This window comes from Odontesthes bonariensis, chromosome 12 (assembly GCF_027942865.1).
Source record: "Odontesthes bonariensis isolate fOdoBon6 chromosome 12, fOdoBon6.hap1, whole genome shotgun sequence".
Lineage (NCBI taxonomy): Eukaryota > Metazoa > Chordata > Actinopteri > Atheriniformes > Atherinopsidae > Odontesthes > Odontesthes bonariensis.
In genome coordinates, this window is record NC_134517.1 from 29,725,222 (window position 1) to 29,746,232 (window position 21,011).

General features: G+C 43.2%; 1 protein-coding gene across 1 annotated transcript in view; it reads right to left on the reverse strand.

Moving 5' to 3' along the window:
* Positions 1-21,011, reverse strand: part of xpo4 (exportin 4) — a 57,609-nt gene that overhangs the window by 9,856 nt on the left and 26,742 nt on the right. The window contains exons 8-17 of the mRNA XM_075480066.1: positions 15,961-16,118; positions 10,303-10,477; positions 9,436-9,612; positions 9,146-9,288; positions 8,821-8,966; positions 7,830-8,007; positions 3,938-4,097; positions 3,628-3,797; positions 3,221-3,395; positions 1,409-1,615 (exon numbers count right to left, since the gene is read on the reverse strand). Of these exons, the coding sequence (XP_075336181.1) occupies positions 1,409-1,615; positions 3,221-3,395; positions 3,628-3,797; positions 3,938-4,097; positions 7,830-8,007; positions 8,821-8,966; positions 9,146-9,288; positions 9,436-9,612; positions 10,303-10,477; positions 15,961-16,118 (1,689 nt within the window). The remainder of the gene's footprint in view (positions 1-1,408; positions 1,616-3,220; positions 3,396-3,627; positions 3,798-3,937; positions 4,098-7,829; positions 8,008-8,820; positions 8,967-9,145; positions 9,289-9,435; positions 9,613-10,302; positions 10,478-15,960; positions 16,119-21,011) is intronic.

Here is a 21,011-nt window from a genome sequence, read left to right on the forward strand (position 1 = left end):
ACTGATTTGCAGGCTTTGCCTCATCTTCCTCCTTTAAACACTGATTTGAAGGCTTTGCCTCATCTTCCTCCTTTAAACACAGATTTGAAGGCTTTGCCTCATCTTCCTCCTTTAAACACAGATTTGAAGGCTTTGCCTCATCTTCCTCCTTTAAACACAGATTTGCACGCTTTGCCTCATCTTCCTCCTTTAAACACAGATTTGCACGCTTTGCCTCATCTTCCTCCTTTAAACACTGATTTGCAGGCTTTGCCTCATCTTCCTCCTTTAAACACAGATTTGCATGCTTTGCCTCATCTTCCTCCTTTAAACACTGATTTGCAGGCTTTGCCTCATCTTCCTCCTTTAAACACAGATTTGCATGCTTTGCCTCATCTTCCTCCTTTAAACACAGATTTGCATGCTTTGCCTCATCTTCCTCCTTTAAACACAGATTTGCATGCTTTGCCTCATCTTCCTCCTTTAAACACTGATTTGCAGGCTTTGCCGCATCTTCCTCCTTTAAACACTGATTTTCAGGCTTTGCCTCATCTTCCTCCTTTAAACACTGATTTTCAGGCTTTGCCTCATCTTCCTCCTTTAAATACTGATTTTCAGGCTTTGCCTCATCTTCCTCCTTTAAACACAGATTTGCACGCTTTGCCTCATCTTCCTCCTTTAAACACAGATTTGCACGCTTTGCCTCATCTTCCTCCTTTAAACACAGATTTGCATGCTTTGCCTCATCTTCCTCCTTTAAACACTGATTTTCAGGCTTTGCCTCATCTTCCTCCTTTAAACACAGATTTGCAGGCTTTGCCTCATCTTCCTCCTTTAAACACAGATTTGCATGCTTTGCCTCATCTTCCTCCTTTAAACACTGATCTGCAGGCTTTGCCTCATCTTCCTCCTTTAAACACTGATTTTCAGGCTTTGCCTCATCTTCCTCCTTTAAACACTGATTTGCACGCTTTGCCTCATCTTCCTCCTTTAAACACAGATTTGCATGCTTTGCCTCATCTTCCTCCTTTAAACACAGATTTGCAGGCTTTGCCTCATCTTCCTCCTTTAAACACAGATTTGCAGGCTTTGCCTCATCTTCCTCCTTTAAACACTGATTTGCTTGCTTTGCCTCATCTTCCTCCTTTAAACACTGATTTGCATGCTTTGCCTCATCTTCCTCCTTTAAACACAGATTTGCATGCTTTGCCTCATCTTCCTCCTTTAAACACAGATTTGCATGCTTTGCCTCATCTTCCTCCTTTAAACACTGATTTGCATGCTTTGCCTCATCTTCCTCCTTTAAACACAGATTTGCATGCTTTGCCTCATCTTCCTCCTTTAAACACAGATTTGCATGCTTTGCCTCATCTTCCTCCTTTAAACACAGATTTGCATGCTTTGCCTCATCATCCGTGTCCGCTCTTACCTCCATGAGGCCGATGCAGCTGGACAGGAAGTCCATGAGGAAAGAGAAGAGCGAGGCCACGTTGTCTATCTGCGTCGCCTCTGCGATGCCACACAGCGCTTCCAACGTGGCGACGATTTCCCGTTTGACGGCTTCTTCCTGGCTGATCTGAGCAAAATTCTCCTGGTTAATGAGGTTGAGAAAGCGCTGCTGGAGAGGGTGAAGCACCTGGATGGACAGATGGAGAAGAAACTGTTTTCAGACCCCAAACAGTCAGTGCATAGAGTTTGTTGACATGTGACTGGCTGTTTGTGGACCGACAGAGAAGCAGTTTGGGTCCTCTTTGTGCAGCAGCTCTGTAGGTTACACTGGGTTTGGTATACACCCACTTCCACCAGATGTACTGTTATGACTCCTGCTTGGATGCGACTGACGTACAAGCCAACATTTTAGGTTCAGAACCGGTTTTAAATCAACAAGAACTGAGATTATCTGTTGATCAACGAGCTCCTTATTCATCATTTTATCAATATAAACAGCTGACACAGTTTTTCATCAATACAAGTGATAGTTATTAAATTATCTGACATCATTTGATCTCACTTTTAAAAACTGTTGCAGCCAATTTGGCCCAATATAACAAGACGACTTCACTTCTTCTTAGAGCCGTGATTTTACTAAACACTTTAATGAGTTAAAGACTTCGAAGAAACTGGAGCTGACGGGATAAAAGTGACTTTAATTATGTTTAAATATGTAAAGTTTTCAGTTACATCTGTAATCTGGTCGCTCCTCTTTCTCCTCGCTCAGAGCTGCTGAGTTCAGACTGAACAGCTGTAAGAAGCAGCAGCTGTTGTCTCACTCCAACACCCCCCCCCGCCCTGCCCTGCCGCCGCCCCTCAATTACACTGGAGTCATTGTGGCTTTGCACCCCTATTTACTACTGTCAGCCTATTAAGACAAAGATTTCCAGGATCAGGACGAGGATCGAGTTATACACAAGGGACAAAGAATCAACAGAGGAATATTATCAAATGCACCCATCAGCTCCGTCCCACTGAACCAACAGGGAAAAAGCTCAGGATGTGAATTTAATCTCAACAAAAACTGCAGAAATGGCACGTTTGTTTATTTCTTATCAGCTGTAGGCAAGGTAAGGTCATGCACTTTGGCTCCAGCTTCAAGTCATCGTTAGGCAGAAAAGTGACAAAAAAAACACCATAAATTCAGACTTATTTGGAAAAGGGATGCAGTGATTTAACCATGTTGACCCCAACTGCAACCTTTAACATCATGTAACATTACTGGTGTGTTAATATCACATGGACTAACATAATAAACTGATCTCAGCTGACAGAAATAAGTGTTTTATTCATGACAGACGCTCTCCACCTCCTATATTAAGTGTCATTTAGTTGCCTAAACTGTAGAAACAAAACGTTTTCCATCCAAGTTTTTATTATAAATATTGCTGTGACATCTTTATAGTGAATTCAACAAAGTTATACGAAGCACACAAGGAAACTGTGCTTGCAGTTATGTGCACTCGCAGCAGTCTGTAAAGGTTGAGCCAGCAAGAATAATATATATAAATGAACAAATGAATAGATGAACACTTTCGGTCGCTTGACAAAACTTGAGATGCAGCTGTTGACACATCTTCATAACTCGTGTGAATCATTAAACATCCTGAGCTCAAACACGAAGGTGCGAGTCTTCTGTTTTGCTTATAGAACTTAGATGGTATTCGTTTGAAACCCAAATATCCAACAAACATCGAATTACACGAAAATCAATCAATTAAACAGTAAGATCATGGAATGTGCACGTTACCTCTGCCCAGTACTGCTGTTTGGCGTCAGAGTCCATGTGAGCGAAGCCTCCCAGAACCAGAGCCTTCATCAGAGATCTCTGCACGGAGCTGGACAGCAGGTGGAGGGGCGGGCTGCGGCTGGCGAACTGCTTCGCCAGGTTCCACCAGCTCTCGCACTGCACCACGATGTTCGCCCTGATGGGAAAGGGAAGCAGAGAGCGCGTCAGAGTCAGCGGCGTCGCAGGACGTCACGTGACCCCCAACAGTCTGCAGAAACTCATCCTCATTGCATCGCTTTACTTCACAAAATCACAAATCTGGGATCAAAGAATTGTTCATTTCAGACCAAATTAACCAGCAAACACTCGAATTTAAGCAGCTGGAACGACAGAACTAAGACGGTATGGACCGCTCCACCCGTCCTCACCTCTCTCTTTTCTCCACCAGCGTCACCAGCAGCTCCACGGTGTCATTGGCCAGCTCCGTCTCTGAGCTCCACACCGACAGGTTGTTGATCACCTTCTCCAGCAGATATCCCACAATCCACTGGGCGCCCTCTGTGTCTGCACCGAACGCCGTGCTCAGGGGGATGCTGATCTGAGGAGAGGCAGGAAAAATGGGATGAAACACCCGGTGGAGAAGCCTGAGCCTTGTGTTCACAAACACAACATGGAGCACGCTGCTGTGCACCAGCACGCCGCTGTGCACCAGCATGGCGGCTCTGAGGACCCTCATACCTGCTCGTAAAGCTTCTCATCCACGAGCAGGTACGTCTTGGCCCACCGTCTGAGGAACCACACGATGTCCTTTCCCATCTGCGGGCTCAGCAGCTCCGTCAGACTCGCTCTGGTCGCCCTGGACTCGACTTCCGACGTCCTTAAAACCGCAGACAGCAACCTGTGGCAGAAGAACAGATGAGGCAAATTAAAAGAAGAGTCAGATCAAGCAGGGAAGGCAGGGAACAGACTCACGAGAGCAGCTTTTTTAGTCTCTGTTAGGATGACACACCTTAATAATGAGGAGACAACAGATCTGCTGCATTTCTGCTATTGTTTACCATCAATAGGTGTAACCTGTGATGTTCGTGCATCTCTTCACTGTGACTATATATAAACTATTGGCCTGTTTTTCCCCAAATAAACCCAGTAAAGTAGAGTTGTTTATAACATGGTGATATCTGAGCTTAAACCACAGACATTATTCATAAATCCTGCAGTGTAAGGAGGCTGATCGAACCTTTTCACTGACAAATAACCCATTTTCAAACTTGTTTTCCAATAGATTTCGCTTCACTTTTGCATCACACTACAATTTTTCTCCTTTTAAACAATAGCAGCCATCACAGGCCTCCATTTATCCAACTAACAACGCCAGAGACAAAGGATCATCTCGCTGTCTGTGTGTGTGTGTGTGTGTGGGTGGGTGGAGGACCGGGCCTCACAAACCCAGGCCCACCCACACACACACACACACACACACACACACACACACACACACACACACACACACACACACACACACACACAGCATGTAAAAGGACAGAGAGACAGAGGGCTTAAAGCAGCTTACGGGCCCGTCTTTCTCCCTCGAGGACGGCGCACAGTTTCACATTGTTTGCAGAAAACAAAACCACTCTGACATTTATGCCACCCGCTACCAGGAAACCCGACGCCACTGGCCACTCGTCTCTGCAATCCTCTGTCATCGCGGTCATCCCTCTTACACACACATAAACGCACTCTCCTATATGTGATGGACAATCTAGAAAACACGGGGGCCAGGATGACCTTCAACAGACAACATCACTGGCGGTCGTGACTTACTATTGTCGTCAGCGCGATTATCTGAGCCAATCACGGCTGCAGAAAGCCCCCGGCAGCACAAGGCTTCCAGCAGAACAGGCCGCACAGCTAATTGCTGTTGAAAAACAAATCTGATCTGGTAACAGCAACTAGAGTTACATTTTGCATGCTCGACTCAATTTAATTATGCGTGTATTTTTAGAGCCATTATGGTGTACCAGAGCTCAGGAATATCTCAGGGTTCTGCCTTTGTGTTCGAACACAGTCCAGTCAGACAACAGCAGGATTACAGACGCCAAAACTGGACTCGTCTGGCCATCATTCGTTTATAGTTGCCGTCATCTTGAGATGACAAGGCTAATTTCTGTGCGCTTTTCTCCAGATCGCCACATTTTATGAGAAAAGAAGTGTTGGTTTCTCCAGATTACAAGGTGATTATGGTGAGCCTGGAACTTAAACTCGGTTTCTGCGTTAACACGTTACTGCCATCATCGTGACAGGTGACTAATGTGACTTTAGTAAAAAGTGGCGTTTAACCATTTCCGCCAGTGGCTGCCCTTCAGGGGAAATCGCACGGTTTGCGTTGGGACCGGAACTAACAAAATATATCCACCTGTTATCTTTAGAAAACAGGACTTATCGAGATATAATTATATCAATTTAGCCATTATCACCAAAATCCTTGTTATCGTGAGTTAATTAACTCACAATCTGGAGTTGATAATGTTAATCAACTCACGATCTTGAGAGATGCTTTCACTCATATTTAACCATCGTTTGTGTGCATTACGCAGCAGCATCTTTACAAGAAATTTGCTACTGCTGCTGGTAACATGGTTCGTTATTGCGCATTTCCAAATTGCCATGTTGCACAAAACTAGCAGTAGCAAACTCTGTGTAAAGTTAGCCGACCATCACAGAGCACGGAGTGAATAAGCTGTGCTGCAGCGGCGCGCAGCGATGACCTCACCCCAGTAGATGCCTGTGTAGAAAGCCCCGGATAGCAACAACACGGCAGCTCTGAGCAAACAGTGCAATAGTACGCGTTCATTCGTCTTAAAGTATAGTGAAATAAAGACAGATAATGCCTTATTTCAAGGCTGTATTGTCTCTGCCCTGTTCTCTCCCATTATATGGAAATACGAGGATCTCAAGTGCTCTAAATAGCGCCCGAAGGACGCTGACTTTCACCAAACTTATCGGTGAGTAGATGAACGTATTTTATGCCAGAGATAAGGTCCAGGTTTAAAAAAAAAAAACGAACTTCCCCTTTAAATACATCTGATTATGACATTTCTAAATATGAGTGTGGGGTTGTTAAACTGATATAAATATACAGATGAGTTGATCCATTTCAGGACACACTTGTGGGTCTTGTCCTTAATGCGGTTTATGTGGCGCTTCAGCCTTGTAATAACAGCAGTGACAGTTTAATTAAGCGGTTTTATCACATGTGTGCATGTTTGACGGTGTTAAACAGTTCGTCATCCAGAGTAAATGACACTGCAAGATGCACTCAAACCACATTAAGCCACAACCACAGTTAGTGTTTTACAGGCCGCACATTCAGATGGTGTTGCTGTGTGAATACATAGAAACTAAACTTCCTCTAGATTTATGGGACAATAAATGGGACTACACTTGGACGGTCCAGCTAGCTCCAGACAGAGAGGAAATCTATTCTGGGAGTTTTATGGGGAGCCAACTGTTAGGTGAGACAAACTGTCACAACAAAGGACCGTCGAACACAAAGAAGAGACATTTATTCCATTACGACAATCTACACGACCGAAGTTTGGTATTCTTACAGTTAAAAATATGTTTCAAACCTCTACTCGATACTTTTTAACACAAAGTTTGCCTAACCTTAGACCCTCATGTGTTCCCCTCTCCAGTTCTAGACGATTCAGGGGAGATATTTAAATGTTTTTTAACCTTTCAGGTCTGATGAGCATCGAATTGCCACTTTCAAAATCACTTCATTGGAATTAAGTCCCTCATGAAATGACTGTAATAACCGTGGGTACTTATGGGCTTTGTGTTCGATCAGCATCGATGGGATCACAACACCTGGGTGTATGCACTGACTTTAAATGAGGTTAGTGCGGTGGAAAGGGCTCTCGTTTTCTTCAGTTTCACTCGTTTACTGACGGTAACACGACACACGGAGGCTGACATCGACGGAAACAACCCGTGGACGAAAAGGAAGGACGGAGATCGGAAATCGGGATTAAATTGGATAAAAAGGATTAAATTGGACTGTTTTAGCAGGTGTGCCCACATTTAAAATCACTACTTTTAGTGTCAAAACAGTGTAAGTGCAGTAGATGGCCAGCCAAACCCCAAAATGTAACCTAACTCAGACACCTCTCCATCTCATGAGCAATGCGGACTCTTATTCTTATCTCTATGCAAGCTTTTTCAGCTCATGAAAAGTGTTTATTAAGTGGAGGATACATAGAGATCAGCAGGCACTCGCATGCAGCGGCAGCAGCTGCCACAACACAAAGCGCACACGCTCAGATTACAAAACAGTCTTTCTGGTGAGAACACAACAAACAGTTCTGCATTCAGGTTCAAAAGATCACAGATTGAACCCTCGATTGCATTGGATATCTGAAGTAACCCAGTTAAAGTGCTCTGGAACAGCAGGGATCCGGTCTGTGGGCAACGTGACAATCAGCCGTGCAGCTCCATCTTTGTGATTAGGTTGTGTCCGAGCAATAATCACTGCATTCAAAACCTGTTCTACTGTTAAAAAAGGGAGGAAATGCTACACTTTTTTTCCCCATTAATAGAAATAAAGAGCACACAACAGAAATGGTACCTGATGACAGAGTCTGTGCGGTTGAAGCCCGGTATGGAAGAAGCCTTTTCCCCCGGCGACCCGAGGATCTGCAGCGTCGTGTTGATGTCCACTTCTGTTGAGTGTTTGATGGAGAACTCCATCACCTCTGAGGGGATGAGCGGCGTTTCACCCTGAGGATCATCTGCTAGTAGATACCCTGGAGAGAGTGCAGACATTTTAGTTTCCCCACCTTGTTTTAGACACCTGCTGAGCCAAAATAATGTCCATAAAATCACTTTAATGGACATGTTTTCTTCCATCTAATACACCAAATAATCAAGTGGTTGATTAAAAACAATTAGGGTTAATCAATGATGAATAAATAACTGCTATTTGTCACGACAGTATCCAGTTTTCGTCGGAGCAGGTGCACCTCAACGCTTTCCAATAGCAGCGGATTGATTCTGTTCATGAACTCTCAACCATCAAATGTGCCACTTTCACAGTGTTATTGTGCTCCATCATTTAGATTAAACAACCCACGAGGCGTCTCATTTGGGAGAGGAGGCACACCCAGGCTTCAATGGTGAGAAACACACAATGTTGCTTTAATGATGCAGACAATAACTCACCAAGCTAAACCCGTGGAACTGGGTGGAGTTCCCTTGTTCTGTCTTAGTCAGTAAAGTGGAACAAAATGCCCTGGAAAAGTCCTTTGTGAGCACAATAAAAACAGCCGTTTCTATTGTCTTTGAAAGTCCTGCGAGTCCTCGTTAAGTTTTTTAAGAGCTTTCAGCGATGCATCTGTGTTTCATTTTCATTTACAAGAAGGATTTGTGGAAAATGAACCAGCATTCTTTGAAGGAAAACTGCTTTAAGTCAAGTCTGAATATGTTTTTATTAGAAAATTTATAAGTTTAGTTATTGATGGTTCCAATATGAGGGGAAAAAAAAGCTTTACAACTGTTGCCAAATACTCCCATCTGTCATTCTCTCCCTTTTTAAAAAAGCTTCCTGTCTAGCTGCCGACCTGAGACCAGAATGAGCCAGTGGATGTCCTCGTAGAGGTCGTCCAGCACTCTGCGGTCCACCGATCCCAGGTCAGACGAGGCCATGAGGTGCTGCTGGGTCCTCTGGAGTTGGCCGTGCAGTCGGTTCACCCGGTCCTCCAGCAGGCTGCGGAGCAACAACAAAAGACAAAATGCCATCATGGGAAACACAAACACTGCCGATCTCAGATTCTCTCAAAGGTAAATCCTGATTTTACACACATGCTGGAATTAATCTGCAACATAAGTTCCTGCTGCAGCACTAAAAGCGACAGAAAGTGTATCTGAGGTCCGCTGTGTGTTTACCTGGTGAGCAGGGGGATACAGTGGTCTGCAGCCACGCGCCCCAGCATACCGATGCTCGACAGCTGGTCTGAGAACAGCTCTCTATCGTCCTCCTGCAGCTCGTTGATTTCATCCTCTTCGTGAGACGATATGCCGTTCACCGACTGAGAGGTTGGGAAGTTAAGAGTGGTTCAGAGTTTCATTCATTTTAAAAACAACAACAACAATGTAAAGTACAAATTAAGAAGCCGGTGGGAAGAAGAAATCTTATTTTCAGCCTTCTATATGTGCATTTAAAGAGGGAATCTCACGAGGTTGCGGGTGCCGTCTGGAGCAGCCAGGTGACACTGGATGTACGAGTTGAAGACCTGGATCGCTGGCTGGACGAAACAGCCGCGAGGAAAGTGCTCCTCGTCCTGTACGAGCGTTAACCACGACTCCAGCAGCTTGTCGTAGGCCTCCATGTAAACCATGTCGTCTTTATCCAGCTGAGAAAAGCAGAGCAAATGCATCTTTAAACATCCTTCTTCTAATCTACCACCATGTGGACGTCAAGTAACTTCAGAAGAACAATCTGTATTTATGCTTTTTGGTTTAAAATAAATACATTTTTTATTCTGTTGTCCTCTGACTAACCAATAAAGCTTTGCATCTTCAATAATAAAGCCAATAAACCTATGAAGTGAGCAAAAGTGATGGGGAAACCTTTGTGGAAGTGGTGAGCAGCCAATGTCACTGCTTCAGTTTTATTTAATAATTCTTAACCTTTATTTAAATAAATATCCCAACATGCATGTCATTAAGTTTCTGCCTCTTTGAATTACTTCAGCTAAATTAGCCTCACTGGTTTGAAGCTATTCTGAAGCTGACTCCATGAAGTCTGAGCAGCATAATCAAACACCCTTCCTCCCGTTTACAAGGACAAATACAATCATTTTCCAAGCTTTTTTAAAAAAAAAAATGCAGCTCCATAAATATGGGGTAAGCAGACTAAGAACAGCCACGTGGACATCGATGGCGACCTTTTATTTGATCAGAAGACAAATGTGGTTAAGACGGACCACTACAATGAAAACACTGCTAACAAACAGTAACTGAGGCCCTGTTGGATATGAGGAGATAACTTGAATTTGGACACCTGAGTGCATCTGAAGAAGGATCAAAGCGCTGTAACTCACCACCTCCTCGAGGGCCGCGCTGCGTCCGAACGAGCAGGTGAGCAGCGTGAGGCAGTTGATGAAGGAGGTGAAGAGGTCGCTGGGCAGTGCCGTTAAAACGCTCCGTGGGAACATGGTGATCAGATTGGAGATGATACTGGAGATGCCCACCGCCTCCGAGTCCTCGATCTCAATCCTGGGAATACAAAATAACATCTAAATAACTCGTATATTTAAAAAAAAAAAAGTGTTTTATTCGCCCACGTGTTGCTCAGAAACACTCAGGCTGAGGCTGAACTGGGTCACTGTTCAGTTCATCAACCGGTAACTAAACGCTGGAAACTGGTAGGAAACGGAAACCAAAACTACTCGTAGGCTTGATGTGTTTTCCACAGCTGCATTCGAGTACATTTTAAAGGGAAAACAAAGTTTAAGATGAAAACAGGGAGCATAAGGGTGTTCTTTGGTTCTTTGTCTTTAAGAGACCAGACTGTGGAAACCAGATCTGAAAGCGGATCGTAATCTAAACACTTCAACATCAAAGGAAAGTGTTTTATACATAATAATAATTCATGATAGATAACAAACAAATAATTAAGGCTCATAGCCGATACGCCACATTTTACCAGGAGTCCAGTCGTGAATGTGACCCAAACAGCTGAAAACCACAACTTCCCTGCATCTTTCTGAGCCGTTTCAGTCATCATTTCAGCACATCACACGACTAAACTACGAGCAGGTGGAGAGTGGAGGACGAAAAGCTCCAGATGCTTAACAAAAAAAACATAAAATAGGCTGGAAAAGATCTTCAATTCATCCACAAAGGTGTGCGGAAACTTTAAATTTAGGCAGAAACATGTCTGTATGTAAATGAAATGAAGAGGTTTTCTGTGCATCTAAAAGCTCCGTGAAGTGGGAATCGTGTCCCACAGAGGACGCTTTGCTGAGCTATCAAAAGCCTTATTGCTTATATGCCCCAAGGAATTTTTTTTTTTCTTGAGCATGTCCACAGACGTTAGTTGAGGGGAGATTATGCAAATTCATTACACACCGAAGTGAAAGGAGGAAGTTCACTTCATTTCTATTTATGTTACACATTTCTGACCATCGAGCACATCTGTGCTCCCCAGCTGAGTGACCCGGGCACCAAGTCGGCTAAATTCTGTGTTTACAAGCAGTAACGACTACTTCAGCTTAAAGTTAACTGAGCTTACATGGTGTAATGGAGAAAAAATACTGTCAGATAACTGCGACAGAAAGATGTACGTTAGAAACTGAGCACTAAATCAAATGTTCAGGACTGCAAGCCTCAGCCCAGAAGGTTCTGGAGCTTCTCAAAAGTACCGCCTCCCCCCCAGGGCCGCTTTGACTTACATCCCCCCAGCAGACCTTCAATTAGCCTCCGTTTCCACCGATTCCTACAGTGTAAAAATGAAAAGGGTCAAAGAAAAGAGCCCAGTTCCTGAAATGGATCCTTACAGACAAAATGCAGCCGAAGACCTCGTTGGATCCAGAGCGCCATGAGTGCTAAGTGGAGTCAGCTGCTACTAGCAGAGAGCTACGGTGGAGGCAAAGCTGGGAGGAATCCCGCTCTGAAAAGCCTGATTATAAACAGAGCCACGTCGTTACCGACATCTACTTTATTACCACGGCAACCCCAGCAAACAGATCGGCTATATCTGGACACACGATAAGCATCTCATCACCATCTGTCCTGAAAAATTAATCAGATTTCGAAGAAATAACCCGAAGACCACCACAAAACAGCAGACTACCATAAAAAAAAATAAACATTCAAGGAAATGTTAGAATTGACTAAATTAGATCGTTTCCAAACAACATCAAACGTATCTTTTATTTCCTTCAGGTTTTAGCGTTTAACAGATTAAAAATCTCCCGATGCCTTTACTCCCCATCAAACAGAACATCATTTAGAAGGAAATCATTTACAGAAACCTCCAAACCCTGAAGCTGTGTGTGCTTTGAACTGACACCCCTCTTCAGAGTCGGTCCCAGTGACAGAGGAACATTGTGCGAGAGGCCCTGCTAAATCCTATCAGATGGAGCGAAATTGAGAGCAAAACAGTTCAATCGCTGCAGAACGGCCGCCCCACTCTGCATGGTTTTCCGATGAGGCAACCGGAAAAAAAGGCTCCAAGAATAGGTGATTAAAGACACAGCAGGAGAGGAGGGAAGACAGGGAGAGAGAAGAGAGGGGAGAGGAGAGAGGGGACCCCTTCGAGAAGCGAGTGTGGCTGCTTAGTTCAGATCAGAACACGCCGTCGGACACGCCCTCAAATTAACCCCAAATATTTCATTCAAACACAACACAAACCTCATGAGCACGATTTCTTCTGGCTGAATTAGTCTTTTTTTTTATTTTTTTTTATCACTTTTGCAAATGGTCACTGCGAATAAGAGGACCAGAATAACGGCAAAGTGACAAAGCATCTGTGCTTCATTCAAGCTCATTACGACACAAGAAATGTGGCTTCAGTCGAGCAAAAACTTGTGTTTCCGTCGTCTTTTAAATGTGAATAGAATTCGTTTTAGATCTGCTTTGGGTCTCATGGGGGGGAAAAACAAAAAAAGGAAGACAAAAAAAATCTGGCTCTTGAGCTGCATTTTCCACCAAGTCAGACAGTCAAAGAGTTTTTTCTAGTGTTCAACGCTGATGGATAAAGTACGGTCGCTTTTCTTAGCAGCAAACAGCAGCACGCTGCAGAGAAGTGGATTCACAAAGTAAAATAAAAATAGGACTAATGGGTTCCCTTCTAATAGTCATGGTTAAAGTCATGTAGCCGCATTATCAACCAAGAATAATTGAAAACAGCCGACAAGTTGAAATACTTGAAAGAGCGTCCGCTGTAAAAGGTTTCATCTTCACTGAGCTGGAATAAACAGTGAGGTGCTCGACACTGAATCTCTTAAAGCAACTCTGGCTGCAGCAGCCTTCAAACCCGACGACAGACAGCACAACATAATCATAATCGATCAATATTCCACCTCCTCTTTCGCCATTCTCTGGTTACAGTTTGCTGAAGCTCTCAGAAACATTTACTACAGAACTATAAAAACATCTCCAGGTAACACCTGCAGGTAGCTGCCACCTCATCCGGCTGCTAAAAACAGAGTGCTAATCTCTTCTGAGGCATTCGCCTGGAACCCACAACACTTACGTGATTCACGGGACTCACTTATAGATTCATTATATGGGTTTTTATTGAATTTGAAGGTTTAAAAAGAGTTTGCCGGTTCCTCTGGTAACAAAACCAAAATGTTTCTGATGCAAAACCCTTTCAGATGACAAAGTTACACCTTCTGTAAGATGCAACAGGGAACAGAAACATCTTTTTCTTGATGATTAATGCAAAAAAGTGCATCGATCACCTTTTGTTTCGTTGTCAACAAGCCAAAATTAGGCTATTTTTTACGTGTTTAAGTGGCGATCTTGTTCTTTTCACTCCTGAAATAACTTTGTGTTGTTTGATACTTTCTTGTGATTGAGGGAGACCGAAGCTGGAAACACTCATGATTAGAAGGCGTCAACTTTGTGTTTTATTAAGATATTCATAAAGTAGAAAATGCTGGGGATTTGTCAGGTAAGGTTGCCATGACGCACATGACTGTCATAACGACAACGATCAATAGAACACTTAAAAAATAAATATCAGGCCATTTTCATGCATTTGTCTCCTTCAATTCGATGATATTTGGATTTTTACCATCTGTATTATTCATTTTTCTCACAGATATCATCAGTATTTTATCTTTTTCAGGTTTGAACTACTGCTGCTGCGTCGGGCGAATTTCAGCCTACGAAAAATATGAAATTACAACATTTGTAAACTATCATCATACGACTCAGTTTACATCTCACAGAACCCGTTTAAAAGTGTTTGGACCTATTTAAATTTCAGACTGCAGAGAGTCATGCCAAATGGGCTCCAACAGCAGCTTCCAGCTGGAACTGAGAAACAGTCCACTTCGCTGTTATTACAGGGTCATGCAGCTCTGGGCTGGATTAGAGGACAACTGTTGATTGATACAGCAAAACACATCCATACCCAGAGTTTTCCCATGTTTGAGTGGTTGCTAGTGTTGGTTTTAGTAAAAACAAGTCTCTGCGAGGAGCGTAAAGGCGTAATTTGATTGAGTTCAGCTTAAATTTGGTTTGAGAGCCATCTGGGAAACATAAGCCTCTGGTTACTCTATTTGTTATTGAACTGGAAGACAGTTTCCCATGATAGAAAGAGGGCAATAAAACAAAGACTCAACAAGCAATTACTTGCTGTAAATAAAGCTGAAATGGTTTCGGTGTGAGTTATACTGGTGTTGACGTTGGCCCCCTTCAGTTGTTGAGTCTCCGAATTTAAAAAACACAAAATCCTTGACATACAACGGAGAGATAAACAGCTACCAAATCTGTAGCCGGAGATAATGCGGCATAAACAGGCGTGTGCCCCATTCGCAACGCAGATTTGCAGTTTTCATCTTTAAATTCATTTCTGAGCTGCCTTTAATGCGATTGTTGCAGATCTAATGGAGTAAATCAATAAGGGAAGGCTTTTACCTTCCAGAGAAAAGCTAATTCAGGGTTCAGCAGCTCACGCTGGGCCTGTAGCAGCCCCCTGCTTTTACTCGGCAGGGTTAAATTAGTCAGGTTGCTTCTGAAGCCTCACCTGTCAGTGTAGCAGGAGATCTAACACGTGTCAAGACATCAAAGATGAACTAAATGTATTAAATTAAAGATCTTCTCACAGGTAGTGTGGTCAACAGGAGAAATTAGCAGGAGAATAAAACAATACGTCACACGATTAGAATAAAATTCTCTGGGTCAAACTCTTGATTTAGACCATCAACACAAATACTGTTCGATAAAGTGAATTAAAAAGTTTAAGGTATTAATCTGGAGCAGCAGATTTCACACAACAGACATCAGTCTCTGTTTAACTTTAGCAGCCATCCCCACTCTTCTTCTACGACATAAAAAAAAAAAAACAGAGAAACTTTGGCAAAGAGATAAAAATGTGTTTAAAACAAAGATTTCTCTCATTTTTTAATTGATTCTGAATCATAGAAAATTCTGATTCAGCATCATTTAAATTTAATGCAGTAAGAACCTGCTCCGTTTAACCAGTTGATATTTTCTAATTAGCGCTACAAGTAGAGCACAGACGGATGCAAATATCCATCTGATGATGATGCCAGAGGGCGAGTCAATGAAGGAGCAAAGTGGTAACATTTAGGGACGTGAATTATCCGAGTGCAGAGTTTCATTTTCAAAGAGGTAGAGTGTTAAATTAGCCAAGTGTGGTACATCCACCTTCTGGAGGCCGGGGCTGTTGAGTAGATTAAATCAAACCACTCTCACGGTTGTCGTGACTTCTTAAAAACGACTAAGATCCAAAGGAATATTCAACTCGCTCCAACGTATCGACCGAAATGACGACAAAGGGACAATAAAGCAGGGTGTCAAGAAGACAACGCGTCTTAAAAATAAAGCCGTTTTTAACCAGACCAACCATTTCTTATCTTGCTCAAATCAAACTGTGATTGAGAGGGAAATAACACCTGCACAACTATTTCCGTGGCACACGGTAATCCCACCGACTACTGATCCTGAAGCCGATGGAAACGCTGCGTTAGCGGCGACTGATTATATGGTGGCACACTCACCCATTGATCATGCTGAGCAGACCCTCCACCATGTGGGCCAGGTAAGAAATCTGGGCGTTCTCATCTGGGAAGACGGGCCCATGCATGGAGGCCAGCTGGGCCAGGCACTGAAGGGAGTCCTGGGCCATGTCCGAGTCCTCCCGGATCTTTCTGTGTACCTGCAGAGGAGAAACACTTTGGTTCATCAGACCGTTTGGGAGCCATGAAAGAGGAATATACCATTTTTATCAACTCGCTTCACTTCACAAACATCGGAGCGGGTTGAAATGTCTGGAGCATCTTCAGCACACTTTCATCTTTAACAATTTACTGTTCCACTTAATTCAGTCGATTAAAGGAACCGGTGTCGGGTTTCTCATGTGAGCGAGTCCAACACATCGAGTGGACAACCTCACTCAGACAGACTCGGGTAACAAGGTCAGAGCAAGTTAAGATAAAAACCTGGTAACCTCGGGCAAAATGTGAATGGAGCTTAAAAATTTGAATGATTAACTTGCATCCCTCTCTGCTGTGCTGCAGCTCTGCAGAGGATGCCTTCATTAAAGCAACAGTACGGCCCAGTAATTACAGAAGAGCCTGAAGAAGCTGATGTTTTCACAGATGGTCTCATATGTTACTGTCGGGTCATGATGGTGATTTACCAAATTCTGCTTTGAACAGAGACTCTGTTAGTAGATTACATGACAATAAATACAACTAACTTTTAACTAAAAAGGTTTCTTATTTAAAGAAATAAGAACATCTGCCCAGCTGCTCCCCTATTATACAAGAAGAAATTAATTCCTTGAAATGCCAAAATAAAAACCAAATGGATATCAAAAGCCTAATCAGCTTAATTTAGGAGCCTCTGTGTTGCACAATCCTAAACCCCGGAGAAACAAAAATATTTTGCATTTCATTTTGGGTTAACAGTCCCTTAAGTTTTAACCCCTCTGATCTGTTAAAGCGACAGAGGAACACAGGAGAGTCCCGGCGATTAAAAACTCACCAACAGGGGCAAATAAATCCTTTTCAAAAAGATAGACGTTTATCTTTGGTGTTTGAAAGTCACGTAAAGAAATGATTGCTTGGCTCTGCTGCTGACGGCAGCGAAACTATTCAGGCCAGAGCACTCGCAGCTCTTCTGCTTATAAAGTTACAGAATAGACATGGTGCCCAGGCCGAAGCTCTTAAACTCCACGACGCTCGTATTTACATTAACATCGGGTAAAAATTTAAAGATTTCTCATGTCAGTTCAGGTAAAGTTCTTTTTTTATAAGACAAATGTCTGTATCCAACCTAATTAAATTCTTTAAATTCATACAAACAGTCTCTAAAGTCTTAAATCTAATAGCAACTATGTAGATAAATGTGTTGAATATACTACTTTGCTTGTAAAAAGAAGTATCAAGCTTTAATTTATCCAACACCCAATCTGCCGTTGTAAATTACTACTTTTTTTAATAGATATAAATAAAGATAAATGGCAGAAAACTGATGAATTAATCAATTAAAACCTTAGATTTAGATTTAAAAACACACCTAAAGACAAAACCCCCACAGCAGGTAAATAATTCAAGAGTTTTTAGGTTAAATCAAATTACACTGGATTGTCATTACGCTCGTACACCTGGGAAACAGCACGATGAAAAGCGTGTGCGGTAGTCTCAGTAATGGTATGAAAAGATAGAAAACAAACTAAAATATCAAAGAGCTGCAACAATAAGCAGATACCTTCACTTAAAAATGGATTTATCTCAAAGGAGAAAGGAAGATCCGGGAAAATATGATCAACGATGCTCATTTTCACCGGTCCCCCTGTGACGTTTTTACACTTTTTAATCAAAGACACTTAAAAATAAACCCGACTGCAAAGAATACCACCTTGAAATAGAAAAGCCGTTAGGTAAAGAATGCAAAGGTGAACCTGCCTCTTCCTCCAGTTACCACATCGGAAAGCAAGGAGCCCCTGATACCCGGCAGGTTTGATCCTCGCTGGTGTAACGGACGACTGAGGTGCTGTGAAATGTCCAACCGTTTTTGATTCGTCTCCGGAGAACGTGACACCGGCCTCAAACAAACAATCGCTGCACTCGTCTGAAGTCACAGACAGCCTCAATCAAACCCGGAGAGGAAGGATCCGACTCCTGATGAGACAGAGCCGTTCGATTCAGTCTCATCTCAGCTCTGAGCTGCCCTTCACTCGTGGGATTCGGGGGCTGAGCCGCGCTGAGCTGTCACGCTCCGGCGGGAGAAGAGGCATCGCTGTTTGTAACCGGCGGCACAGAAATCACTGCAAGTCATCACAGCAACATGTGTTTCCACTGACGGAGATCTGCCTTCTTCCTTTGAGCTGCGGCTACGAGCCCTTTGCTTCTTTCCTCTTCTTCTCCCGTCTCATGAACTGTCATCCTATTACAAATCCAGAGTCAACGCCTCCTCACCGGCTCCTCGCAGGCAAACCAACGTGTGGCTCCATCGCTTGAGCAATCAGACTTTCTTTTTCCCTTTTTCTACTTTCAAATCCTCTCGCTCCTTCTTATCCTTCCCCCCAGGTTGTTTTTTTTTTGCTGCCTCTCCACACTCCTCCGCCCTGCTCCGTCCTTTCTGCTCCACAGCTGTGCTGCCCTGGTGGTCGTAAGCCACACTGCTGGGAAGGGATCTCAGATGCTAACGTAGCACAGCCGCCACACTCCAGTCCTCAGTGCTGCTGCTCTCTTCCAGAGCGTGAAGTCATCCTCTGGAAGAGCTCGGCAGAGAGGACGGGGGAGGAGGCGAGGGGGTAACTGGGGAGTGAGTGAGAAAGAAAGCCGGAGGGAGGGGTGGGAGAGCTGCGCAAGGCCAACAGATTGAACCGCGCAGGCTCTGAAAAAGCAGCTGCTTCAGCGAATGAGCCATGCGATGCCAGTAATGCCAGTCGCCTTGAGTACGACTATAGTTAGAGATACACAGCGAGCGTGTAAGAGTGTGTCAGTATTTGTAAAGAGGGATGGACGGAAGAAGAGACAATATGAAACATTTTCAGCAGGTTTCACACACCGCTTCCTTCAGATATTTGGCGGCAGTAAAGCGTTGGTTTAAGCCAGCTGCGACTCGCTGAACTTCAGCCAAACTAAACAGCTCCAGGCAGGTAAGAGGGAACAGAATCCAACACTGGTTTGACATTTCGTGGGATACAAAACCCGACTTGTGTGATGGTTTATACCAAATCGTTTTGTCCTTTTTTTCACATCCTTTTGGTGCAACATTGCACCGTCTTTAGTTTTCCACATAACTGATGCTGGTTCAGTACTGAGAAAAAGTCTCAAGCCACCTCTAATTTCTTTATATTACGCTTTAAAGTGGTGTTGAGCACAGACTTTCTAAAGATTTTCTGAAGTTTTTCTTTCAGAGGATTGTGTTTTTCGTTTGTTAAGCCGCTTAACTCTGACCTATGAATCAGTCGAGCATTAAAAGTCACCCAACTCAAGGGATGAGCCAGCGTTGTCAACACATCACAGACAACTTAGCAAAGAACCAATTTTAAATTGCATCTGGACACTTTTTCACTCATTTTCAGTCCAGTCCTTGTACCTGTCCATTTTCAGAGAAATGTCTTATTTTACTTTTTTAGCTACTAAACACTGACCAATAAATTATTCAAGAATAAAATAAGACACCTGATTCACAGAATAAACCGGTGTTTTGTATACAAATAATAACATTTTTCCATTTCTTTAGTTACATCTGTGAAAAACAGCAAAGATAACACAGTCTGACAGACAGAAAACAGGATTTCTGCAGCAACAAGCTGATTCCCAAAGAGCTGTTAGCTGAAAACTTGGCATATCTCAGCATGGTGTGCAGTGTGTCCTTAAAACATTTGATAAAACTGGACAAGTGGAGGACAGAAGAAGAAGTGTCAGGCCTAAAAAAAAAAAACTATCTACAGCAGATGAACAGGATCTGAAAGTGATGTCCTTAAGAAAGAGGAAAAAATCCAGCAAAGACCTGACACAGGAGCTGAGAGATGCATCTGGACCTTCAGCTGATCCATCTGCTGTTGGCCCAAGCCTCATCAGAAATGGGCTCCATGGAAGGGTGGCTGTCAAGAAGCCGTTCTTAAGGAAGGGAAACAGGGAGAAAAGGCTGAGCTGTGCCAAAGGACACAAGAAGTGGGCTGAAAATCAGTGGCAGCAGGTCTGATGGAGGGATGAATCCTCCCCAGAGCCCGGAGCTCAACACTATTTGTATGTTTGTATATAAAGGAATGATGGGCGGCTCAAGACGACCTTACATCAGTCAAGGTTCCAAATGAGCTGAACAGATACTAACTGGTGATGTAAAGACCACTGATTACACAGATAATCGTCACAGAAACCATCACAGGATATGTGCCGGGACCTCATAAACTGCAATCTTTCAGAAACACAAAAAACTATCTGCAGCAGCCAAGTCTTTGATCTAAGGACGTGTCCTTCAACCACAATGAGATTGCAAAAAAAAAAACAAAAAAAAAAACACAAACATACTTTCCTCAGTTTGGTTGAGAAAAACAAAGGAAACACATTTCACTAATCTCCATGACCATCAGTGAAATATGCGAGGGGGAACAGCCTGTACTGGAGCCATGCTGCATTATATGACAGAAAAACACAATTCGGCTTTTCAGCTCGATCCAAACCAAAAATAAATGTGTGAACCTCTGCTTTACCAGCGCTCAGACCAAACAGCTAAACAAGCAGTGGCTGCTGTGAAACCTGACGTTTTCCAAAGGTTTTATCGTGCGGCTGCACGAGAAAACGTTCGCATCAGAACCCAGAAGATGAGAGCTGCAGTGGCACGGGAGGTGAGGATCAGACCAGGTTCACTTTTAAGGGTTAATAAACATTTTTCTTTCGGTGTGCTTATGGTTGAGTTCCTTTAAATAATAGCATAATGCTATAAATCCTCTTAATTGTTTTATATTTTTCTTTTTTCCCCATCTTCTTTGATGGCTTTTAACTGTGTGTTTTTATTTTTATTCTATTTTTATTCTCTTTAAATTGCTTGTTTTTATGCTGCTTTATGCTGTTCTTTTAAATGCCTTGTC